Below are 27,915 nucleotides of genomic sequence, written 5' to 3'. Positions count from 1 at the left end.
ATACCATTTTTTTAAAGTGAAGTTAACAACAAATTTTTTTTTATAATAAACTAATATTCATGTTGCAGACACGTCAGTACTTTTGTGTCATCATCTGCTTTACAAAAACAATACTTTTTTTTTTTGTAAACTATTAACATACCTTACGAAATTTATTTTTTAATAGTAAAAGTGTAGTAATCATGGCTTATAAATTATAATTTTAATGTGTTATTCAGCTATGTAGTAATCATGTTTTGTATAAGTAATTTATTAACTTTAAACAGTACAAAAGTGGAAAGGGTACAGTATAATAATCTAAATAATAAAATGACACAAGCAATGTGTAGATCTCCCAGGAGGCGCCGGCAGAACAGGAAGCCAGGAGGCGCTGGCGGAACAGGAAGCCGGGAGGCACGGTGGAACAGGGAGGCGGCGGCAGAACAGGAAGCCAGGAGGCGGCGCGGAACAGGAAGCCAGGGGTGCTTCTCAATTCTTATTTGTGTATCCTCGTTTCCTTTCCGTGCTTCCTTTCCTCGCGTCTTAGCTCCACCCTCATAGGATGCAAGCGAGGAAAGGCGCGAGGACAGAGGAGACGAAGTTTTAAGTGAAATTATATCCTCTTTCCTTACTTTCTTTATAACGTTTATTCTCTTTTATCAAATTATCAAGTGCATTAAAACCCCCAAATATTTAATAAAATAAAGTTAAATAAGTTATAGTTCATATTCTTACTATATTAAAATAAAGACATTATTAAAAGTGCTGTAAAATGAATATATATGTCTATACCACTGATCATTTATATAGATCGGTGGTTTATATAGAAATATTAAATATACTGTTTGAAACGAGTCTACATCTACATTAATTTAATGATTAATAGCAAGATTTATATGTGTTTAATGACGTGACGATGTGAAGGAGGAGGAGATTTATACGTGCGTCAGGTTTAGTTGATAAAACACTTCCGCATAGGATACACTTGTGTATCGCCGCTCATGACTCCTCAGAAAGCCTCCTAACTCCTCGTTCCCCGCCTCCTCGCGGTGCAATTAAAGAATTGAGATGTCCTTCAAGATGGCAGAGCTCGATCGGTTTCCGGGTCGTAGGATGTAGGATGTAGGAGCGAGGAGACGAGGAAGCATATTGAGAAGCACTCCAGGAGGAGCAGGCGGAACAGGAAGCCAGGAGGCACTGGTGGAACATATTCAGAAGACTCATGAGAACCAATGATCATCTTATGTACCATCATATATATATATATATATATATATATATATATATATATATATATATATATATATAAGATGGCGTTAAAGTGAAACATTTATAGGGTAATTTTCAGGTGAATTATTTCTTTAACAACAAAAAATAGATTTTTGGTCATAATGAAAAAGTAGGAATTGGAATTGATTTTAACCCATTTTATAGGTTTACTATAGTAGAGAAGAAAATTAAAGTAATGCAATAAAAAGTTTATACGACTATATATTTTAAAGCTACAATGATTGTTTATAAAAAACTAAAGCTAGTCGTTTTAGGGGACAATAAAAAAACTTTAAATTGAAGAATATATCATTGCTACATTTATTAAAGTAAAACAGTATTACCGTCTGATAACATCACTGGACAACAACAAGGCCCCTGTTCGTTTTTTTGTAAGGGAAATAAGTTAAGTAAATTCTTTGTAGAAGACACTTAATGCTTGGAGACCCACAGATGGTGTTTAAATTCTTTCATGCAAAACAGACCTTTACTTAAAGCATTCGGCCCCAGGGTTTACGATTCCTAGATCAGATCCCAACTGCACCTAATCCTCTATCACCCACACAAACCCTTCTCTTCACAGTCACCGAAGGCATTTACCGGCCTTACCTCGCACCTGGTGGCCACATGGGGCAGTCTTTTTGATCTTATCACCATTGCAAACACACTCTTTGCTCTCTGAGGCCTGGCCTTCGCAGGTGCGCTGAACCATTTGCCAGGTGCATTAGCGTGTATCGGCGACAGACATTGCACTATTGTAAAGACTTCAAGCAAATCGGACTTACATCAAAACATGTCATTGTGTCACTCATAGACAGTCCTTACTTTTCCAGATTGCTAAAAAACCAACGGATATGGATAGAGCTTTTAGGTCACCTTTGAGTTTGATAAAGTCTTTTAAAACAAGCACTTTGGGCTATTTTGTGGGTAAACTGAAGCTAAGCTTTAAGCATATGATCGAAATGTCACAATATGTGGGTACTTCTGCACACATCTCTGACTTGTGCAAAGCAGCTATCAAGCAGGAAAAACAACTTTTAAGCCTAGTTTAACATGAAAGGAAATCTGATCTGAAAGATATCAATACTCCATGGATAAAGCCAAGACTGAGCAGCTGTTTTTGTAGCCAAAGTGGCTGTTGCAACCGATGCATGTGCCGTCTGTCAAAGGTGAACTTGTATGCTCTCGCACACCTGATTGTTTGATAGCTACATTTAATTTCTGATTGATGAGTGATTCTCTGGCATAATAAGGCTCAAACGTATTTATGGCTCTATGTATTTTGAGCTAATATAAAATAACATCATGAAATGAAGAATGACATTGTATTATTCATTTTGAGATGTTTTAGTAGCACTTTATTGTACAGTCCAGTTTCATATGTGTATTATGTACTCATTGTGCAATTACTTTGTACCAACCCTGAACCTAATCCTAACCCTAACCCACATAAAGTACATGGCTTTACAAGTATTTTAATTTTTAGAGTAAATACACCTGTAGTACATATACTGTAAAATGTAACCAATGTTTCTTCTATTTGCTTAAATTGCTTAGAATAAAACAACAATGCATACAAATGAAACTTAAGCAACAGCATCTATCTGCAGTTCATTTACTGTACTCTTATTGATCTTTAAAAAAATTAATGAGATATTAAAGGCGGGGTGCATGACATCTGAAAGCCAATGTTGACATTTGAAATCACCTAAACGAACACGCCCCTACCCCAATAGAATCTGGACCTTCTTTTGAAAGACCCGCCACATACATACGCAACCCAGGCAATGATGTCAGTTAGTAGACACGCCCCTTACTGCTGATTGGCTACAAGTGTGTTTTGGCACTCGGCTTGACTCCCTTTTCCAAAGTGTTTTTTTTTTTTAATCATGCACCCCACCTTTAACTCTTTTTCCACCTTTTTTCTGACTTTCCATGTTTTCACTGTTTTATGGCAGGGGGCGCTGTTATGTATCTTCTGAAAGAGCACCACATCACCGGATCCAAAAACTAGCAAATAAGATGATCAGCGTAAACCAAGAGAAGATTTTTTTTTAAGCACATGTAAACTAACATCATCATCAAACATTTAACATGCATGAATCAAAACTTGTTTACATTACAAAATAACCTATAGAATTCACAAAAAGTTTACAATTCTGCAAACTTTGGAAGTAATGATATAGAGGATATGCATTGACGTCACTTTTCCACGTGACCACGCCTGAACTCGCCCTGTTGAGTGGCAAACGTTCAACAAAATGGCTGGTTTTCATAGGGGGTGCTGCGAAAATGCCAGTAAAACTGGCTATTATCAGCTTAAATTGAATTTAGTTGGACTTGATAGCAGAGGTGGACAATACTTAGTTACATTAGTTACATTTTCCAAGCATCTGTGCTTTATTATGTTGTTTGTATTGGAAATAAATTTACTTCACTACATTCTAAAGCATAGAATCATACTGTGCATTCTTTAATATTGCATATTAAAATTTATTTAATACCTAATTAAATTTAAACTGGAGTAAAAGTATGTTAATGTACTTAAATTTTAAATGTAAAACAAAAACGTATTATTAATGAAATGTAATAGAGTAAAAATTATGATAATATGCTTTCGAGTGTATGTTTTCCAAAGAAAAACACGGATAAAATACAAATACTTGAAAAAATATGTAGAAAGTAAAACCTCTGCTTGATAGTGACCCTAGCAACTTGTCAACCCACCTGTGGTCTGTGGACGTTGGAATGAACGATCTAATTACTTCTCCTTTCTGTGTTTTCTGTCAGTCTGTAAAATGACAGCTCCGAATTCTTGTTAATCTGTTAGTACAGTCTATCGCACAACAGCTTTTCCCCATTTCAACGCAATTTCATCGTGTTTTCGCCGATGTCACGCTGTACTCAAATGCTGCCGATCTGTCTTTTGCCACTCAGTGGGTGTAACCACAGTCCCTCTCGTCGACGGGGACGTCATGTGCATACCCTCTATACTTCTTTGAACAACTGTTTTGATAACGGTTCTGTATCCCATCTGGAAGTCTTTGGCAGAAACTGTATTTTTAATGGTTATATGTTGCTGTTTATTACCTAAAAAATAAAGCTTAAATAAAATCCTGTTTGTTATTTTTTAGAGTTTTATTTGAAATAATATTATAAAAATTTGTAATATTTGATATATTGAATGTTTTAGGGCCGTAGAAGTTTTGTGAAGATTATAAAAAAAAATAATAATAATAATAATAATAATAATTAAACATTTAAAAACTTTTTTAAAGGGATAGTTCACTCAAAAATAAATAAAATCTGTCATCATTTACTGACAATATTTTTATTTGTAACCAAAACGTTTTTGAGCAACATTGACTTCCATAGTAGTGGTTTTTCCTATTATAAAAAGTGAATGGTGCTTCCTATTATAAAAAGTGAATGGTGCTTCTGCTTTATTTTGTGAACTATCCCTTTAAAAAGAGAGAGTTTACAAAGAGTTAGTAGAAGTCTATAAGAGTTAAATAGATTTAATCTGATTTTTTTTATTAAGATTATTAGACTCAGTTTTTCATGATTTTGTGGCACTACAAACTAAAGTTTAAGCTTAATTCCTATTATCAGGCTGTGTCTGGTATCCCAGTACAACTGGTTAAAGAGAGAAAATCTTGAAGCGATGAAGAGAGTTCAAAGGATTAATGGCATCAAGATAATGACCTTTTGTTTTGCACAAGCAATAAGCATATTACATGATAGCAAATATATATGAGGATAACTCTTTACTTCAGGAATATATCCTCCTCCAGTGCGTCTTCCATTGTTCTTCTTCTCAGGTAACATTAACGTTAAAGGGAAAATAAATAGGATTTACCCCCATCTAGTGGTGAAATTGTATTTTGCATTGAAACGAACACTGCACTCTAGCGCCTCGCCTTTCCAAATGCGTGTTGCAACTGCGGTTGCCGTTATGTAATCGCTGATCTCCTTGTCTGTTGCAGCTGGTTCAAGTGTTCTGAATGAAAACATGTTGTGGTATAGCTTTGTACCAAAGTATAGCTTTGTACCTAATGAGTTGCAGTGTTGGGCAAGTTACTGAAAATTAGTAATTAGTTACAGTTACTAGTTAATTGAATTACTCTCCCAGTTACTGTGTATCAAAAGTAATTAGTTACTAGGGAAAGTAACTTTTACTTTTATGTTTGATTTTTAAATGTAAATATGAACAGTACTGAACAGTCAAACACAACATTTTTAGACTTATTTATTGTAATCAACAGGTAGTTAGTCCAGTCTAATACTTAAAACGAAATAACTGTAAAAGTCTGTAAACTTTAACTATTTACAACTTATTTTAGTAAAGTTTCTTATATGGATGGGCTCGCAAGACTCTAATCACATACTGTAGGAGCATATTTTGCTTTAGATTCAGCCTTTGAATATTTTTGTTAGAAATTAATAATATGTAAGCTTACTTTATTTATGTATATCATTTAGACCATTTAGACAAATATTCTGTATGTTTACATATATAATGTGTTAAAATTGTGTACCGTCTCTTTAAGAATTTGGGGACTGTGTGAAGCTAGCAGCTTTGCGCTATCTGGAATGCAGTTTTCCATGTATCCGTGATATTTTAGATTTAAGATTATGTTTGTATATTTTTTATGTTTGAATTAAACGAGAAACAAGATTAAAGGAAGATATTTAATCAGAAAACGGAGTACGTTGATTGTTTTGTCAGACACGGAGTGAGTGAAACCGAAACCCAAACTGAAACTTGCGCAATTGCGGATTGATCTCTTCCATGAAAGCCGTTGTAAACGTCTGAAAACATATCAACATTTCTCAGATTTATTACTTTTGTGGACTACAAATTCAAGTTGATATCATAATGGGAATGCTTGGCAAAGATAATTTACACCTTGAGACCGGACACACAATTTTTAAACAAAGGTATGTCGTCCGGTTTTGATTTTTCATGTTCATTCTGTATGCACTGTCGGCCCTGAAGAAGTTTAATGATCCATTGCGCCGCCCACCATGGTCTTGTGACGTTAGATCAGAAATGTCTTTTCTGCAAGTGTTAATTTATCACAAAATAGAGTAACGCGAGTAACGAACTCATTTAAATTTCAGTAATTGTAACTGCGTTACTTGATTTAAAAAAATACTTCATTACTTGCTCGTTACTGCTAAAAGTAGTGGAATTACAGTACACTGAAAAAAATGATTCGTTGAGTTTGATCAATTTTTTTAAGGTAAGTGGTTGCAATAAATTTATTTAAGCTACATTTAAACAAAAGTTTTATATTTTATTTTACGTTACTAATCTTTTTTGTTTAAATGTAGCTTAAATAAATTGATTGCAACCACTTACCTTAAAAAATTGATTAAATTCAATGAATCATTTTTTTCAGTGTAACGCGTTAGTCCCATCACTGATGAGTTGGTATAAGTACCTCAAAGGTACATATTGGTACCAAATGTATACATATCTGTAACTAATGGTACATATTAGTACGGAGCCCTTCTGATGACATGGTAAAACTTTTTTTTTAAATCGTGGCCACGAATTAGCAATTCGTTCCCACGAATTATTAAATCGTGCGCACGTTTTAGTAATTCGTTCCCTCGTTTAAGATAAATCGTGCGCACGATTTAGTAATTCGTTCCCTCGTTTAAGCTAAATCGTGCGCACGTTTTAGTAATTCGTTCCCTCGTTTAAGCTAAATCGTGCACACGTTTTATTAACTCGTTCCCTCGATTAAGTTAAATCGTGGCCACGTTTTATGAATTAGTGCCCAGGATTTCATTTAAACCATCTGGACATTAACACAACGCTAACAAGATCAAATTCACTCTAGCCATTATTAATGACGCATACTTAATGCAGTTTTATAAATTCCTGCCAAGAATTTCATTAAAATCATCGGAATAGTGACGCTTATTGCAGCTCAATGCATTAATACATTGCTATTAAGTATAAAATTCATACACCTTATGGCTTCTGTATATATACAGTTTATTAACTCCTTCACAGAATTTCATAAAATATATTGGGACATAACGTGAGCTAACGCATTGATACAGTGCTATATAAGGATCAAATTCATACATCTTGGGTCTTAAACCGTTTTATTAATTCCTGCCCGGAATAATAAAAAAACAATAATCGGGAAATTAACATGACCCTTAACGCATAAATACAGTGCTATTTAAAGATCAAGATTAATCTATATACCTTATTAATGAGCCATACTTCATATACAGTTTTATTAATTCCTGTGCAGAATAAAAAAAACCTTAACACAACCTTTAGGACATTAACATGACGCTTAATGCATGCTAATGCATTAAATACAGTGCTTTTAAGATCAAAATCACTTTATTAATAAGTCACATATTCCTGCACAGAATTAAAAAACATATTGGGACATTAACGTGACGCAGTAATTAATTTTGTCATTTATTTTGGTTTGTCCAACAAAAAAATCACCCAAGTGACATAAAGAGATTTTATTAAGTTGTTTTATTTTAGTGATATTTAAGCCCCTGAATTATTTAGTTTAATTAATTCCTGCGTCACGGTAATGTCCCAATATGTTGGGACAATATATGGGCAGGAATAAATAAAACAATATGTATATGACTTATTAATAATGATTTTGATCTTTTACTGTATTTAATGCATTAGCATGCATTAGCATCGCTGGTCAAACTGTGCAGCCTCTTTGCTTAACATAAAAGTGCTCAACCTGTTCGGCAGGTCCAACCATAGGGATTTTTAAAAATATATGGGGATCATTGAACGGCTCCTCCCCAAATGACATAGCCTGTCGGCCTTTGATGTAAAAAGCCGCGCCGCTCAATTGTTTATTGCAGTACATATGCGGTCGGATTGATCCATCAAGCAGATAGACTATTTGATAGAAAGTGTGGATTAAGAATGTTTAAAATCTCTAGCTTGGTGGTCAGTACATGAATGGATCAAATCAGCACATTTGCAAAGGTTGTCTCCATATGGCTATATAATAAATACAAATAAGAAGGGTAACTTTGCAGTATCACATTATATATTTTCTACTAAGTGATTTTCATATTATAAACGAGAGTATTCAACTGCAATATGGCAATATCCTAACAACATTATTATTTCTCAAAACTTTGACAAAAATTTTTTTCAAAGGAACTGTATTATTGCAGTTATTCAAAGATGCACACATTATTCCGCATATGATTTAAATATTAGTCGAGAGTATATAACAGCAATGAACGTCTTATATGGCAATAAATATCCACATAACTTCAAATAACAGCATAATGAAATTAATAAAAAGACAAGGAAGCAGGATTGGCATGTAAATTGTATTATTATTACCGGAAAAACAGCAAAATAAGTGAAATAAACTCTGAGGTAAATGAGCAATAACAGTGGAAAAAACTTTATTATCTATCAAAACTTTATATGACAAAAATTATATTTAAAGTTATTCAAAGATGCACACATTATTCATGAACACGTTCATCTCTGGCCTGGCTCTGTTATGTAATAGCTGATTGACAGGTGCGCAACTCCGTCTTTCGAACAGGTATAATTTTGTATAGTTACTAATTTAGGAATATTATCCATGATTTAATGATTTTATTATTATTATTAAAATGTTGTTGTTTTTTTGCAGATTGATTACGATTTGTATACCTACCCTAGTTTAAATACAATACCTTTTTTTACCACAGAGGGCCGGTGGTATACGGAATTTCCCGATAGATTTTTTGGTCCCACTCCGCCCCTGACTATAATGCGTTAGGCGTCACATTAATGTCCCTACTTTTTAATGGCCTACTGGGCACGAATTAATAAAACTGTATAAGACCCAAGGTGTATGAATTTGATCCTTATAGCACTGTATCATGAGCCAGCTCACGTTAATGTCCCAATATGTTTTTTAATTCTGTGCAGGAATAAATAAAACGGACTTTGTGACTTATTAATAAAGTGATTTTGCATTAAGCGTCATGTTAATGTCGGTTGTGTTAAGTTTGTTTTATTCTGCACAGGAATTAATAAAACTGTATATGAAATATGGCTCATTAATAAGGTATATAGATCAATCTTGATCTTTACATACTGTATTTATGCGTTAAGCGTCATGTTAATGCCCCGATGGTTTATTTTTTATTATTCCGGGCAGGAATAAATAAAATGGTTTAAGACCCAAGATGTTTGAATTTGATTCTTATGTAGCACTGTATCAATGCGTTAGCTCACGTTATGTCCCAATATTTTTTATGAAATTCTGGGAAGGAGTTAATAAAACTGTATATATACACGAGCCTAAGGTGTATGAATTTTATACTTAATAGCAATGTATTAATGCATTGAGCTGCGATAAGCGTCACTATTCCGATGGTTTAAATGAAATTCTGGGCACTTATTCATAAAACGTGGGCACGATTTAACTTAATCGAGGGAACGAGTTAATAAAATGTGGGCACGATTTAACTTAATCGAGGGAACGAATTACTAAATTGTGCGCACGATTTAGCTTAAACGAGGGAACGAATTACTAAATCGTGCGCACGATTTAGCTTAAACGAGGGAACGAATTACTAAAACCTGCGCACGATTTAATAATTCGTGGGAACGAATTGCTAATTCGTGGCCACGATTTAAAAAAAAAGTTTTACCATGTCATCAGAAGGGCTCCGTACATCTTGGGTCTTAAACCGTTTTATTCATTCCTGCCGGGAATAATAAAAAATAAACCATCGGGGCTTTACCATGACGCTTAACGCATAAATACAGTATGTAAAGATCAAGATTGATCTATATACCTTATTAATGAGCCATATTTCATATACAGTTTTATTAATTCCTGTGCAGAATAAAAAAAAAACTTAACACAACCGACATTAACATGACGCTTAATGCAAAATCACTTTATTAATAGGTCACATAGTCCGTTTTATTTATTCCTGCACAGAATTAAAAAACATATTGGGACATTAACGTGAGCCGGCTCATGATACAGCGCTACAAGGATCAAACTCATACACCCTGGGTCCCATACAGTTTTATTAATTCGTGCCCAGTAGGCCATTAAAAAGTAGGGACACTAATGTGACGCCTAACGCATTAATACAGTCAGGGGCGGAGTGGGACCAAAAAATCTATTGGGAAATTCCGTATACCACCGGCCCTCCGTGGTAAAAAAAAAAGGTCTTGTATTTAAACTAGGGTATACAAATCGTAATCAATCTGCAAAAAAAAAAAAAACATTTTCATAATAATAATAAAATCATTAAATCATGGATAATTTTCCTAAATGAGTAACTATACAAAATTATACCTGTTCGAAAGACGGAGTTGCGCACCTGTCAATCAGCTATTACATAACAGAGCCAGGCCAGAGATGAACGTGTTCATGAATAAAGTGTGCATCTTTGAATAACTTTAAATATAATTTTTGTCATATAAAGTTTTGATAGATAATAACGTTTTTTCCACTGTTATTGCTCATTTACCTCAGAGTTTATTTCAGTTATTTTGCTGTTTTTCCGGTAATAATAATACAATTTACATGCCAATCCTGCTTCCTTGTCTTTTTATTAATTTCATTATGTTGTTATTTGAAGTTATGTGGATATTTATTGCCATATAAGACGTTCATTGCTGTTATATACTCTCGACTAATATTTAAATCATATGCGGAATAATGTGTGCATCTTTGAATAACTGCAATAATACAGTTCCTTTGAAAATAATTTTTGTAAAAAGTTTTGAGAAATAATAATGTTGTGAGGATATTGACATATTGCAGTTAAATACTCTCGTTTATAATATGAAAATCACTTAGTAGAAAATATATAATGTGATACTGCAAAGTTACCCTTCTTATTTGTATTTATTATATAGCCATATGGAGACAAACCTTTGCAAATGTGCTGATTTGATCCATTCATGTACTGACCACCAAGCTAGAGATTTTAAACATTCTTAATCCACACTTTCTATCAAATAGTCTATCTGCTTGATGGATCAATACGACCGCATATGTACTGCAATAAACAAGCATTGAGCGGCGCGGCTTTTTACATCAAAGGCCGACAGGCTATGCCATTTGGGGAGGAGCCGTTCAATGATCCCCATATATTTTTAAAAATCCCTATGGTTGGACCTGCCGAACAGGTTGAGCACTTTTATGTTAAGCAAAGAGGCTGCACAGTTTGACCAGCGATGCTAATGCATGCTAATGCATTAAATACAGTAAAATATCAAAGTCGGTATTAATAAGTCATATACATATTCTGTTTTATTTATTCCTGCCCATATATTGTCCCAACATATTGGGACATTACCGTGACGCAGGAATTAATTAAACTAAATAATTCAGGGGCTTAAATATGACTAAAATAAAATAACTTAAATCTCTTTATGTCACTTGGGTGATTTTTTAGTTGGACAAACCAAAATAAATTAATTACTGCGTCACGTTAATGTCCCAATATGTTTTTTAATTCTGTGCAGGAATATGTGACTTATTAATAAAGTGATTTTGATCTTAAAAGCACTGTATTTAATGCATTAGCATGCATTAAGCGTCATGTTAATGTCCTAAAGGTTGTGTTAAGGTTTTTTTTATTCTGCACAGGAATTAATAAAACTGTATATGAAGTATGGCTCATTTATAAGGTATATAGATTAATCTTGATCTTTAAATAGCACTGTATTTATGCGTTAAGGGTCATGTTAATTTCCCGATTATTGTTTTTTTTTATTCCAGGCAGGAATGAATAAAACGGTTTAAGACCCAATGTATGAATTTGATCCTTATATAGCACTGTATCAATGCGTTAGCTCACGTTATGTCCCAATATATTTTATGAAATTCTGTGAAGGAGTTAATAAACTGTATATATACAGAAGCCATAAGGTGTATGAATTTTATACTTAATAGCAATGTATTAATGCATTGAGCTGCAATAAGCGTCACTATTCCGATGATTTTAATGAAATTCTTGGCAGGAATTTATAAAACTGCATTAAGTATGTGTCATTAATAATGGCTAGAGTGAATTTAATCTTGTTAGCGTTGTGTTAATGTCCAGATGGTTTAAATGAAATTCTGGGCACTAATTCATAAAACGTGGCCACGATTTAACTTAATCGAGGGAACGAGTTAATAAAACGTGTGCACGATTTAGCTTAAACGAGGGAACGAATTACTAAAACGTGCGCACGATTTAGCTTAAACGACGGAACGAATTACTAAATCGTGCGCACAATTTAGCTTAAACGAGGGAACGAATTACCAAATCGTGCGCGCGATTTGGCTTAAACGAGGGAGCGAATTGCTAAAACGTGCGCCCGATTTAGTGATTCGTGTGAGCGAATTGCTAATTCGTGGCCACGATTTTAAAAAAAAGTTTTACCATGTCATCAGAAGGGCTCCGTATATTAGGACCTTTTTAAAGTATACTGCTCCAGACAGCTGGGGTACATATATTTTTTTTCTAACAGTGTATTATACAATTGAATAGATTTTAATAGTTAATTGTTAAATTAAAACTATAATATAAACATAACATAACGTAACCTGACCCAACACAGAGCCAAAATTGTTTACTAAGCAGAAGTAAACAAACGTATTCCTATATTCAAACTTTTATTCTCGTGTAAACATATATTGTTTATTATTGAAAAGCTTAACATGGTTGCCTTTATAGTTTGAGTCTTGAATGTCAATGGTTTCATGATCTCTGCAGCCAAATATGTACTGCACAAAACACATTGTGGCTGGCACCAACCCTGTTTATCCCTGTATTTAATGTCACGTGGGTCGTATCGTTTATGTCCATGGTTTTCCAGGCTTTGGATGACACATGACCTGTCCATATTGGCATCTGCCTAAATTGGCTAGCATCCATGAATGAATTTTCATTAGTGTGGTTTTATTATCTGCATTTAGCTTTGTTTTTCTCGTGCTCCCAGAAGAGAACTGCATTCCATTTTTGGGTCACGACCCACTGGCCGCGCCAGCTGTTGTACGGATCTATCGTTCTCTTCCGACGTGCGCATTATTCATCCAGTTAATAATTCTCGGATGACCTCCCTGCCGGATCTGAACCAGATCTTCTGAAACAAGCACCAACAAGTTTACCCTGAGGGTGGTATTAAATCAGGAGACGGCCTCCCTCTGTATCAACACAAAGGTTCGACACAATCTGAAGGCAGGTTGCTGTCGGAGCAGACTCTCAATTAATGCCTTTGAAATGCCATCTCTCATTAAGGCGCGGTGCCGTTGGACGTCTCGCAGGAGTTTGCTACGGAGAGAGAGTTCAATATCAAAGAGGCTTCTGGTCAGACAGGCAGAGGACCGCCCTTCACTCTCACATCGTGAATGCAACGACTTGCTAAGATCTGAAGAACGAGAGAGAGAGATGACTGGGAAGTAGTTACATATGCATGGATTAATACTTGAGAATTGCAATTAAATCTATGCTTTGTGGTTTTATTTATTTGTTCATTGCCATTTTATTTACAGTAGAGATGTGTTATACCTCCGTACATGATGGCTGTGTCTTAAACCAAACATTGTGCAGCGCTGGAATGACCTCATTCTAACTTCTGTACTGCACAAGATGAAGCGCTGTTTGCTTCCAGCTATTGATTTCTACAGCCGTGGTTTGTGTGATGTGTATCGGTTGACTCTCAGGACACGGACATCGAGCTGTTCACTTTGTTTAGTTCCCAGTGAGGATTGATCCAAATGTGATTTAATCTGTCATGCTATTTGCCATGTTCTGAACGAGTTTAGGGATGTCACTTGTGAATGGACCCAGCCTTGGGAAAGTTGGCCTGCGGTACGGAGGAAAGACCTCAAACCCTAAAGCCCAATGGAGAGTATGATAATCATTACCATGGCACAGGATCTTCATTTTTGTGGGATAGCACTCTATCACTTTGACAGAGAGCGGTAGACCGCACTTTATGGTGGAATATTGTCTTGTCATTGATATTAAGACACTGTGCTGTAGCTCTTTTTTACAAGCTGGACACGTGCAACAAATGCACGATGTGGACTGCAACTACTGTATGCATATACTATTTGAATTTGTGTGGTGGGCTGATGTAATCTTGTTTGGAGAGGAATTTGCATACAGTAAAAAGCACACTAATGTACATGTATTGTCTCTAAGGCAGCATGCATTAGTGTTTGGGATCGGGTGGAAAAGTAGGGATGGGGTGGGTGAAGTTTCTCTCCCATCATTAGTGCACAAGAAAGGACTGGTTTGTCTTTGTCTGGTCCGTTCACCTGCGGGCGGTAGTAGAAAGATAGCGTCTCCCTTCAACTAATCGGTCTGCGCCCTGCTGGCGACGGATGATTTATCCTCTGGGTTATCAAAGCAATGCGGTCCATATGATTTTACAGTGCAAGTGGAATGTTCTTTTTCAATTTGGAATTGTATTCATTATTATGACTGAGCGATATAGCTAATATCTCCAAATGTTTCCAAATGTTGACGGTAATCAATATGTATCTATGTATGTTTGCCTTTGCTTGATAATAATAAAATGAGGTAATTAATTATATTTAACCCTAATTAAAAAATAAACATGATTTGGATAGAACATTCAAAATGTTTAGTTCAAAAACATTGTTAAACTATAGACTTACTACAGTTTTCATACATGTGTTGCTTGCGGTCACCATTTTAATAATGACTTACAGTTTGCTGCACTGTTTGGGAGACATAATGGGGAAGTACAATTGTCTACTGGTGCTTTCTTTGGCACATTATTCTTAATTTTCAACAATATTCAATACTTATGATATTCGGTACATTTATATCATCACCACAATTTTCTTAACACTAGGCCTATCTATTATTCAAAATATTGCATAGAAATCTAGATTGTTACATAATTTCGACAGACAGACAGACAATCTAGAGAGATATACAGACAGACAGACTTACAGATAAATAATCTTAAATCTAGACAGACAGACAATAAAACAGATAATCTTGAATTAACATACAGACAGACATACAGACAAACAAACAAACAGAAAGAGAGAGAGAGAGAGAGAGGGAGAGAGAGAGAGAGAGAGAGAGAGAGACAGACAGACAGACAGACAGACAGACAGACAGACAGATAGATAGATAGCTTTAATCTAGACAGACAGAGAGATATATAAACAGACAGATAGATAGACAGATATATAATATTGAATCTAGACAGACAGACAGACGGGCAGGCAATCTTTAATCTAGACAGACAAGAGATGTATAGACTGATAAATAGACAGACATACAGATAGATATATAATATTTAATATAGACAGACAAGGTTTAATCTAGATAGAAATGTAGACAGACAATCTTGAATCTAGATAGATAAACAGACAGACAGACAGACAGATAATATTGAATCTAGACAGACAGACAAACAATCTTTAATCTGGATAGACAGTTAGACAGATGATAATAATACAGATAAATAATCTTAAATCTAGATAGATAGATAGACAGACAGACAGACAGACAGACGAACAGACGGACGAACGGACAGACAGATAATATTGAATCTAGACATACAGACAGGCAGGCAGGCATACAGACAGACAGACAGACAGAGAGACAGACAATATTTAATCTAGACAGACAGAGATATATATAAACAGACAGATAAACAGAAATACATACAGAAAGAAAAATAGATAAATAATATGGAATCTAGACAGACAGACAATCTTTAAACTAGACGGACAGACAGACAGACAATCTTTAATCTAGACAGACAAGAGATATGTAGACTGACATATAGACAGACATACAGATAGATAGATAATATTGAATCTAGACAGACAGACAGGCAGACAGACAGATAGATAATATTGAATCAAGACGGACAGACAGACAGACAGACAGACAGACAGACAGACAATATTTAATCTAGACAGACAGAGATATAAACAGCCAGATAGACAGAAATACATACATAAGACAGATAGACAGACAAACAGATAATATTGAATCAAGACAGACAGACATACAATCTTTAATCTAGATAGATATGTAGACAGACAATCTAGATAGATAGATAGATAGATAGATAGATAGATAGATAGATAGATGAGACTGTCCTCCTCCAAAATACGACCCAGTATGTCGTATGTGCAAGCCGCTTAAAACGACCTACTGTTACGTTTTAAAGTTAGGGCGCCCTCTAGTATCCCTTTAAATAACGACAGTTTCGTTTGTCATGAAATGGCGTTTGACTGTCATTACCAATCAAAATACTATTCGTTTTATAATCGTATTTAATCAAGATTATAATACAGGAGAAGTTGTGTAATTAAAAGTTATATATGTTTTTATGATGTTTTTAAATATCTTGGAAAGTGATCAGCCACATCAATAACTCTTATCACATCAAATGATTAATTAAATTATAAACCTTTTGTAAGAAAAAAAGATTTAAAAAAACTAATAAAAACGGATACAGTTTAACGTTATATCATATAATTATTTGTAACGTATTGAAAATATAATATATAATATAATTATACATTTTACATTTGCGGCGCTGAATATATATATTCAGCGCCGCAAATGTATTTATATTATATATTATATTTTAATTATTCCAAGTTGCGCTGAATGAAAATAAATAATAAAAATAAATAATTAAACGAACCAAGAGGAAGTTGAAGGAAACGACGACGAAGAAGAAGAAGGCAGGCGTGGCTAGGTGTTTTCCTGACGGACGTAGGTAAAATGATGTCTGTGTTGTTTTTTAAAATATGTATTTGTAGTCGTGTTGATTGTTTGCAATTCATGTGGAGCTAAGCATGCAAGTGCATCTTGGCGTTTTAATTACAAGTCTGTTGAGAATACCATTTTACCCATTAAGAAGCTAGCCGTTGCTACCTACAGTAACGTTATCTTGCAGGTGCTGCTAACTTAGCTACCTCAGATGCAAAATCCGGCTTCTTAATTAACAAGCAAAACACGATTCTTTATGGTGCCTACCCTAACTTATACGGTTAATTTATAACTAAAATAAAGTTTGAATTATGTATATGTAACGTTACCGAGTTCTATGTCGTGTAACGTTACTGCAATGTCTGTCATATTGCCACAATAAATTTCAGTATCCCGAAGGTGTTTTCACCATATATAATAATATTATCAGGGCATAACAGTTTAACAGCTTTCTAAATGATTTAAATTCAGGGTATCAATTCAACCTGGAATATTACATTTTAAAGAATTAAAACATCACAGATGAATTAATTACAAAATCAGGTTCATTATTATAGCCTATTTTAGACTATAGTCAAAGACAATAAATAATAATCATTAGTAAATTCAGATTTACAGGCACAGTTTGGCATGGACCAGTCTGTGTAGTTGTTTTGATTGGTGCACTTGGAGCTTGTGTAGACACTCTGCTTATTTCCCTTTGACCCTGTTTAATTCCCGTTTTAGTCATTTACTTTGTATTTATCTAAATGTAACTTTCAGAAACAAGTTGAATGATAGTATAACTAATCATCTCATCTCTTTGTTTTCAGGTTTTTGTACCCATCCTTTATCAGCGAAATATTTTACAAATCAAACGGCTCTTTTAAGAGCCTCTCTCTGTTTCTCTCTTTTTTCTTGTGTTTATCTCTCTCCCTATTTGTATTTCTTTATACCTTTATCCTTTCGTTATTTATCTTTAAAAAATCGTCAAATGGCATCTGAGGCATTCAGACAATGGCTGGAAGCAGCAAAAACCTTGGCAGATGAGTTTGAAACCACAAATGTAATACTTTTCATACATTATTTTCCTAAGAAAATAGCTCTCCTTATGTCTCCCTCATTTAGTTTTTACTTTCAGACCAAAAAGAAAAGAAAGCAAAAGGGACCTAAAGTCTCCAATGTTTCGTGGAGGAAGAGAGACCAGCATGGGAACATCCTACCACAACGTGTTAGGATTATGAAGAATCGATCTGGTCAGTAAATTGTACATGCATGCTGTTGTCTACAAGTGTTTATGCTTCTGGTCAGAAGTAATGTTTTCTATAGCATTGTATTTTGTGTTTGCAGTGAAACCCTCTGGCACTAAGGTTTCAGAAGTTGAGGAGCTCTCTGAAGTTGAGGAGGTGAATGAAATTCAACAGGAGGTCCCAAATCTTGGTAAGCATATTGAATTGAAAGCCTAAATAATATCAGCCTTAATATTTAAATGTAAAAACTTCAAAATTAGGAAAGTGTCAAAATGTATGTAGTGACCATTTCCGTAATGCACATGAAGTGATAAAGCCATATAAGAAATTGCAGTAAAACTTTACTATAAGTTTCATTACTTAAACTAGAACTAACCATGTGCAATACATTTGTTACTGTGCGTTTACACCGGCGAGAGCGTCAAAAAAAGCTCCGGCTGCCCTGTCAACGACGCTATAGAAAAACTGTGGACGCTCTGATGCTCGAATGCATTCTCTGGAATCCTCTCAAGCAGAGGTTTCTGCCCTCGGATTAGTTGCTGCCGAAGGTTTCCGCCTTCCGATTTGTTGCCGCCAAACCGTGTCATAGCTCATTACCATAAAGTTGAGCTGATTTCAACTCTCCTTGATGCTCACCCTGTACATGACGCGCCGTGCCGGAGCTTGTCGCCACTCTCATTAAAAAATGAATGACTTCTGGCCACTTTGATGCTTTCGCCTGTGCGGTGTGAACGCACAGTTTCTGTATACACTAATGTTTTCTTAACATTAGCTAATGAAAATACAGTTGTTCTTTGTTTGTTCATGTTAGTTTACAGTGCATTGATGAACCTTTTTTATCTTATTATTATCATTATTATTAGTATCTTTTTTATTATTAATTTAGATCAACATCTTCAGAGACTAAAAGACCTGGTAAATTCAGTCACTGTCACTGCATCGGTGGAAGAAGACACAACCACCATGTCTGCGTGGACAAAAAGACAGGCTATATCTGAAAAAAAATTCAAGGCTGCGATGCCAGAAATTTTAAATTGCATGTTGACTGCAGAGACTGTAAACCAGCATTGCTGTCAACAATGCAAGATGACTGATGCTGTTGTCCGGTGCCTGGACTGTGTTCCCTCGGGAATTCAGTTTTTCTGTTCCACATGCGACACAGAGATCCATAGAAAAAATATTTTGCATAACAGAGAAGTTATGTTTGATGGGTTTTTTAATCCTATTCCACCAACATCCTTTGTGGTGGTTTGTGGTGACCAGTATCACCTCAATGAACAAGGTATGTTCAGATATTTTAGTATGTCCTATTACCGTGTTTTCATAATGTTCACTTCATGTACAGTGGTACTATAAAAGCTCTGTCTGCTGTTTCCTTTATCTGTTTTTTTATTTGTTTAGTAAATGTGTAGACATTACTGATATTACTTTCTAAAAATGTGATTTACTGCAGTGTGTATGCTTCCAATTCTTCCGCCACTGCAAATCTGCTCCTGCGGTCCAAACCAAGACCTCATAATCACCCCAGGAAAGCAGACTGTCTTGGTGACAATCAATGGTATGTCTTTTCACTTCCTTCTACATTTTATATCCCACTAGATGAAGTTAAGCATAATAATTGATTACTATTATTATGTTGTCCTGTGCTGTACAAATACTGGTCAAATGGTTAACACATGTTTGTTTTAAGGTCCATACAACCTGTGCCTGCCTAGTGTATGCTGTCCACTGTGTTCTACTAAATGGACTCCTGGAATTGGTGACTTGCTTAAATTTAGATATTGGCCAGCAACCACCAGCTGCCAAATGCTGTTTAAGTTTGATGTGTTCACATCATTCGAGCAGATGAAGTTAGCTAGCCCATCCTTATCCCAACAAGCATTCCTCAAAATGCTTGAGCATCGATCTCTTTCCACTGGTCGGGTAAGGGCTGTTTTCATTTAGAATGTTTCTTAAATTTCAGACTTTAAAATCTTTTATTAACCAAAACTGTTCCATTTTTTTTTCCAGATGGGTAGTATTTGTGGCAATACGTTTAATAGAGTTTTTCGGGAGTTTGCCTTCTGCAGTTATAAAAAGGAAGATCTGTGCTTGATGGAGCCTTTTAAATGCCCAGCATGCACACCAGACATGCTGGCTATATCTGCAGACGGCAATAGAAAACATTACAGATTCAAGAAATCCAAAGGGACAGTGGAATTTTTTATTATCGTTTACAATTTAGATATAGGATGGCACACTTGTGCACTTTTTTAGTCTTTTTTAGTCTTTTGGTTTAGCCAAGAAATACAGTGACAGCCTGTCCATGCGGCAACTCACGGCTCTAGACCCCCCATGCCATGACCCTCTAAAGAAAAACAAGTATAGCTATTGGTTGGATGGACTTGATAGTTATTTATAGAGAAACTATGCTGCACCTTATTGCTATAACATGTAAGTTTCTACATACATACAATTTCAGTCATGTCCTGGCATATGAACATATTTCTTTAATATAAAAATGTTGGCTCTTAGCATCATAAAAACAATTTTGAGTTTGTTGGTAAAAAAGTGATAAAAGTACACTTATATTTAAAGTTCAGAAATAACAAAATGTGTAAATTGCATGATTGCTTGCTTAATATTCAAATAATTTGTATCCAAATTGGTACATCTTAAATACTCTTTGCTTGTAACATTAGAGTTCTATGACAATAATATTGTACATTGTTTAATAACTTTTGTCTCCCTTCTGTAGCCTTAAGACATATACTAAAACTTTAACAATGTTATTTATTTTTGTACTTGATACAGTATGTTTTTAACTTCTTGCACAAGTTCATGCCATAGGACAAATTAAAGCTGATACCCTAAACACAGTGTTCAGATCAAATTAATACTGATTAAAATGCGTGGCACGTTTCTGGTTAAATTTCATATTAATTAAGGTAAATGCAACATTTATGATTATTTAATTGTGTTGTTGATGAAAAATTTCTTATTTAACAGGACAGACGAACCACCTCTTTTTGATGGACTGTTCATCGCACAAGATGCCAAAGTATCTGCCTTTGTTGAGCAAATAAGAAGCCAGATGTGTAGTGTAAGGATTTATTCAACTCTATTAACCTTAGCTTTTAAAAACTTGTCCTGGTATTACATGTACCATATTGTTTTTACTTTCAGAGGACAGGTCATGATGTCTGTGGGCCAGCAACATTTACAGCAGGCAGAGAAACATCACAGAAATCCCGGGCCAAGGTGGATGAAGAGGGCCTTGAAATAGCAGTGTGCAGACATGGAATCTTGCTGCAAGGCTTGAATCACTATCGTGGTGAAATATATGCCTACCCAATGTTCCTGCAGAAGGAACTGGCACAAGCTGCAAATGTGACATTCTTCTGTATGGACATTGCTTGCAAGTAGATAGCCATTGCCAAATAACAACTAATGTCTTACAGTTAGTAATCTATGCCATGCATGAGAAAAACACCATGTCTAGCTAAAAAGAACACATTTAATATATTATGGACTTAATATAAGGTTAATATGGGTACAGTTTCATCAGTTTACATCTACCACAGATTTTCTTGCAGATATAATGCAATATTACTATTCATATGACTACATGGTGTTCATGATTGTTTACAGGAATTGTACATGGGTAGTAACATTGGTCCTGGTTTGTCTCCTTACCATTTTTGCCACGCACCTCATAAACTAAGCGTTTTTCCCATTACAGGTATTGGCCTTATTTGGAAAAGATGGCAGAGAAGTTGCCTGAGCTCCAACCACTAACCATGATGAAGCCTTTCCTCTCCGTAATGCATGCTAAGGCCCACACTGGCAAATGTGAGGTACAGTGTACAGAGTTAAGTTTATGTCACAATGGACCTGTTTCACAGACAAGGCTTAGACAAAGCCACGATTAGGCCTTAGTTCAATTAGGATATTTAAGTTACACTATAAATGTACACTAGAAAAGTAAAAACATTACTGGTGTACATCTTGAGACAAAACAATGACTCTGACATGTTTTAAGATATGTCAGTGCAAGTTACTTTCCATTAAAACCACTCAAACATGCATTTTAGTCTGAGACTAGCTTAAGCCTTGTCTGTGAAACTGGGGAAATATGTTTCAGGAGCATATCCTTACGGCATCAGAAAAACATTTGCTGGATTTCTATGTCTTTCAATATGCATGTTTCAGAAAAGGTTATGCACATTAGTGATATACTTGCAGTGGTTGCCAAACCTGTCCTGGATGACCCCCAGCTCTGCATTTTGTACAGTATGTCTCCCTTTTCTGACACACCCAGTTCAGGTCCAATTCAAGTCTCTACTAATGAGCTGATGAGTTAAATCAAGTGTGTCATATCAGTGAGACATCCTCAAGGATAAGTTTAAAATAACTTATTAAGTGTGCGTTTTGGGTAATATACACACAACACTGATGAACTTTTAAAACATTATTAACATTACAGTTAAAATTGTAATTGCACAACTGCTGTTATGAAAGCTTTGCTTTCATGATAATTCTACCTAAGATCATTAAAATAATAAAATTTGCTAATGGCACCAAATTCATTGAGGATACACCAACTAATAAATAAGATTTTAAGACAAATGTCTTGATCTTATGTTTTGGAGCAGGTTAGGTGGGGTGGTAGAAGCCAAGATGGTGCAGGAAATACTGTCGGTGAAGAGGTGGAACAGGTCAATAGTTTCCTTTCAAGGGCAGCTCTTACTACAAAGTACATGACCAAGTCAGGTTGGTTAAAAAAAGAAATAACCCTTGTGTTGGACACATAATACTAGATTGTACAATTAATTTGTTCTTATCTGTTTTGTTTTAAAAGGCAGAGCAGATATGATAACTGTGCTTGCCATGGCATGGAACAATAGGAAGGTGGAGAGTCTTCACAAGACACTGGCAAAAAGATTTGTCAAAGTAAGAAGGCTACACTGTATGTTTTAGGTCCTGAGGTGTTTTCTGGGCCCTGGAGGTGTTTTGACATAAATTTGTATTACATGGTCTACCGACGTTAAACTGGTGTCGATTACCTACAAATATTAACTTCACATTTTTTATAGTACAAAGATGTTTCAAAAATATGTCAAAAGACAGTAGGTACTTGATGCAGTAAATCAATTTTGACTATAGATGTTGTTGTCATTTACTTAAAGCACCATGATCAAGGAAGTGATTCTTCTAGGGCAAGGCTCAGCCATTGCATTCTAGCTGTGCTGACCCCTGAGAATTTCCCAAATCTTGACTGCATAATTTTTGGTAGTGTGGGGCCGTGTTCACTAATTTTGTAGTGATACTAGTAATTTTTATTTTTTTAAATAGACTACACAGAGGGCTGAAATGGAAGCAGCCAATCTTGAGAGTCTCAAGCAGGAGTTAAACATCTCTGAGGAGGATGCAGATCGGTGGGTGTGTGAGGTGCAGCAATGGGCAGCAACTGGTATGTCATAATTGCGAGTGTATACAATGGTTCCGTATTTTCCAGACTATAAGTCGCTCCGGAGTTGCATCAATTAAAAATGCTTCATGAAGACGAAATAACATATATTAGTCGCAGTAGACTATACGTTGCATTTATTTAGAAAATTATTTCACAAAATCCAAGCCGAAGAACAGACATTTAATCTGGAAAGACGAGTTATTCAACTAAACAATAGCAGACAGAACAGCAGGCTAAATCTGTGTCTGTACGTTAAACGTGACATTATCAGTTATTTAGACAATCAACAATAGCATACAGAGCATACCTGAGAGGCTGAATAGGCGATATTAACAGAACAAGCCAGCATGCATCAAGTTCGCAGGCTCGTCATTCCACATCACTAAATTCATTAGATTACATAAATACAGGAGCATCATATAACAGACTATTGCGGCTGTAGACTGTAATGTTGTCTCTTGCCTCTCATATGTCCAAATTAATTCATTCTGACTTACAAGGCGCACCTGACTATAAGACGCAGCACCGGCCAAACTATGGAAAAAAAAACACTTGTAGTCCGGAAAATATGGTACTTTTTCCATACATTTGGCTACATTTCTGTGGTGATACCATGTTTTCTGTAATGTTTACTTTGGCTATTTCTGTTTTTCTAGAGAGAGACAGTACTCCCGGTAGCCAGGAAGAGCTCCAGAAAGAAATTGATGAGATCATTTATTCGATCCGAAGAAAGAAGCGTGATCTGTATCGACAGAATGGTATTTGGTACTTTTACTCAGCTTGCTTTTTTTCTTTTTCCTAATCACTTTTTTTAACCTTACAGACAGCAACCAAACAAGGCAGCGCAAACGGAGAAGACTTGGTGAGCTCAAAAAGACACTCCGAGAGAAGATAGTGCAGTACAACACCCTTCCTGGCTGTGAAGAGAAAATTGACACAGAAGCAGCATGCTGTCTCTCTGATGATTTCATTCTGCCTTGGGAAGCACAAGGAGATGTGGTTAGTATTGTTGTATTTTTGTGCTTTTTTTAATTCACATAATTCGTTTGATTCAATGAATACCAGTCAGCAATTTAACACTTTTATCCTAACACTAATATTTAATATCCTACATCATGCAATATGTAACACAGCCAACTAGAGCTGTGCAAAAAATCGACTGCGATTATCATGCGCGTGTCATCAGTAAAGCCGGTTCAGTGATTAGAAGTAAATCGGCATCAGCTGCTTTCAGATGGAGCTGCATTTATTACACAGACCCGTAGTTCACCGAGAAGCAAAATCGCATAGATAATCGGAGTCGATTTTCCTCGATTATGAACCCGATTTTGCCTAGCTTCTCGGTGAACTACGGGTCTGTGTAATAAATGCCGCTCCATCTGAAAGCAGCTGATGCCGATTTAATACTAATCACCGAACCGGCTTTACTGATGACACGCACATGATAATCGCAGTCGATTTTTTGCACAGCCCTACAGCCAACACAGTATGTCTTAAATGAAAAGCACACATCTTGATACTGCTATTAGCATTTCTTTAACTTTATTTGTTAAATTGTAGTGTTTTGCTTCAGTTGTTATCATTTGGGTGTTTTGGCTGCATAATTATATTTATAATTTGGGATGATAGGATATTTTATAGGGCATTATCTAGATTATTACCCTTATACATTTTCCTTGTTGGACAAGTTTATTTATCAATATTATTATCAAGGCACACAAAATTATTAATGAAGAGCACTGTGCTAGGCATAAAGCTGAAAAATTGAATGTGTTTTAATTTTTTTTACCTTCCAATTTTATTTAAACAAAATAGTGGTTAGTCTCCGCTTGAAGAGGCGGCTGTTTGACCAAGTCATGCTGGCCAAGCGCATGGATGAGGAGAAGATAATAATAGTGAAAGAGATGACTCAGCATTATCAACATCTTAAAAATACATTGGACCAACTGGACACCTTCCTTCGGGAGATTAAAGAGGACATCAAGATCCATAGTATGTATTATAAATGTTGTTGCTGTTGTTGTTTTAATAATGTCAAAATATGTTAATGCCTGTAAGCAGCAGGATATTTGTTTCTTGTAAATATTGCTTCAAATTTAAAAGTATTTTTAAATCACCTCTTAAAAAAAGTTTTTAAGTTTTGCTAGCTGTTTTTCTATTTATTTATTTATTTATTTATTGCACATTAATGAACAGTAAAACACCAGAGTTGGGCACTCAAACTGCAGGGCATTTTCCCCACTATATAGTTCCTGAAATGCTGCCTGATTATCAATGTCAGTTTTCTTCACTTTTTACTTTAGATCCACCAAGAGAGCTGACTGAAGAGGGACACAGGGGGCTGCACTGCTGTATCTTACACAAGCGGCACATTCTGCAGCAAAAACTTGCAGCAGTCGCCAGCACCTATGGCAGTGTCAACACAGACCCTTCCTTCTTCATGCTGCAGGAAGATGCTGAAGAGGAGATTGAGGACAACAGCAGCTCAGAATTTTCTGAAGATGAATTTTAAAGAATTTTACATTTTAAAGCCGCAAACATTGGAAGCACTCTTTGATTCTTTGCAATTTATTTAAATATTTTTCAGATTTATTAAACAAAATAATAAGTAAAAGTCATTCTAAGCATGAGCTACTGTGTTTGTTGTTTTTTCTTACACCAACATGTTCTCATTTTCCTCAAATTTGGATATCAGAAGGCTTTACATTAGCCATGAGCATCTGTCACTATTGTGACAGAGACACAGCTAGCAAAGCCTGCTTACTTTGATCCTTTTTATATTTCAGATTTTACATTGGGCAGTATGTTGCAGTATAACTGTTACATATGTTATTTATTGCATATTGAATACATATTTATATTCACATTTTGGTTCTAAAGGTAATATATTTCATATTAATTTGTATAGACATATTTAATATTTAATCTTAAGTTTTATATTTTTATTCTTCTAAAGCCAAATTTTCACATGTTACATTAACTACTATAGTGATCATGAAAATACAAAATACTTATGTACTCATTAAGAATTTGTGGAATACAATGTCTTTATATTTTATATATTGTAATAGATCATGGTGCAAAATAACAATATATATGCCCTTAACAATATCAATGTGATCATAGTGCCCTAAATGCTGATACTGAAGGTTATAAAATAATAAACAATGGCATTTTGGTGAGATGTGGCCAAAGCAAGATAATAGTGTTCATAATATATAAAAGTTAATGTAAACACCATTCATATTGCTTTATTTTTTGCACCAAATAATACAACAATTATATAAAATAAAATGCCTGTGAATCCTTGTGTTGCAGTACAACAAATATGTGTACTAGCCTATGTGAAAATTAAACTAGATGTATCATCAGTACTTAGTTTTGTAATTCATAAAACACCTTTGCTAAACATGACACACAATTCTCTATGTAATACAACAATCTAAGAGGAAGTAACTTGATTTCCTTTTTTAAACACAACCAAACAAAATACCACACTAATTCATCAGTGCCTCACGCTTTTCACATGTCCAAGCACTCATTGCTTAGCTTAACACCAACCCATCGTGGCTTTAGAGTAGGCCTAAGATCAAGTTATAGGTTTTGAATGGATGTAAATAATGATTCAGATTTATTTGTCACATACATACAATGCAGTGAAATGTTACAGACGGCTCCGTGCTACTCAACCCAAAACAAAACAGTAACAAACTAGAATAACAATACAATCAGGATATCTGGAGGTTATTGCAGATCCATACATACATACACATGTACACATATACATATACCTACGCATACACCTACATAAACATACATACATACATACATATACATACACATGCATATATAGACACATATACATACATATTCACATACATACATACATGTGCATACTTAAAGTGCCTACAAACTACCATTTAGATACCGGACGGCCTACTCAAAGAAACTCTTGCTAAGTCTCTCAGTACTTGCCGCCAGTGTACGGTATCTATGTTTTGAATGTAGCGGAGTGAATAAACCATAGTCAGGGTGGCAATGCAGAGTAAGGTTAGTTGTATAGGGGGGCCAGCTAGAGGATGAGGCAAAAAGGTTTACAAGAAAAAAATAAGTAGTTTAGTAGGCTACTGTGGATTTTTAGAACCTTAGAAGAACATGAACATTTCATATCAAAGTGTTTTAACATATAAACACACATACTGAGGGTCACTGTTGTACTGTAGGAAA

General features: G+C 35.2%; 1 protein-coding gene across 2 annotated transcripts; it reads left to right on the top strand.

Annotated features, from left to right (window-relative positions):
- The first annotated feature begins 16,835 nt into the window (after positions 1–16,835).
- LOC129432548 (uncharacterized) lies at positions 16,836–26,318 on the top strand. Of its 2 annotated transcripts, none has more exons than XM_073861357.1 (18): positions 16,836–17,010; positions 17,820–18,052; positions 18,128–18,242; positions 18,337–18,426; positions 19,123–19,518; positions 19,690–19,794; positions 19,927–20,159; positions 20,247–20,430; positions 21,230–21,318; positions 21,402–21,637; positions 21,958–22,072; positions 22,871–22,988; positions 23,077–23,168; positions 23,571–23,688; positions 24,345–24,446; positions 24,512–24,693; positions 25,512–25,680; positions 25,992–26,318. In XM_073861357.1, the coding sequence occupies exons 2-18, from the start codon at positions 17,981–17,983 to the stop codon at positions 26,198–26,200; spliced, it is 2,625 nt and encodes an 874-aa protein (XP_073717458.1). In that variant the 5' UTR covers positions 16,836–17,010; positions 17,820–17,980; the 3' UTR covers positions 26,201–26,318. The 2 variants fall into 2 exon arrangements, with proteins under 2 accessions (XP_073717458.1, XP_073717457.1); XM_073861356.1 differs by having other exon boundaries at positions 16,836–17,014.
- The last annotated feature ends 1,597 nt before the right edge of the window (positions 26,319–27,915 follow it).

The sequence above is a fragment of the Misgurnus anguillicaudatus genome, chromosome 23, assembly GCF_027580225.2.
Source record: "Misgurnus anguillicaudatus chromosome 23, ASM2758022v2, whole genome shotgun sequence".
Taxonomy (NCBI): Eukaryota; Metazoa; Chordata; class Actinopteri; order Cypriniformes; family Cobitidae; genus Misgurnus; species Misgurnus anguillicaudatus.
Note: the sequence above shows the minus strand (reverse complement) of the source record. Positions and strands in the feature narration are given on the sequence as shown.

Bases quoted from the DNA above. Each gene is read 5' to 3' on its own strand.
- LOC129432548 (XM_073861357.1), top strand. From the start codon at position 17,981: ATGGCATCTGAGGCATTCAGACAATGGCTGGAAGCAGCAAAAACCTTG. The intron at 18,053-18,127 runs GTAATACTTTTC...TTTTACTTTCAG, and splicing joins ATGAGTTTGAAACCACAAAT to ACCAAAAAGAAAAGAAAGCA. The intron at 21,319-21,401 runs GTAAGGATTTAT...TTTTACTTTCAG, and splicing joins TAAGAAGCCAGATGTGTAGT to AGGACAGGTCATGATGTCTG.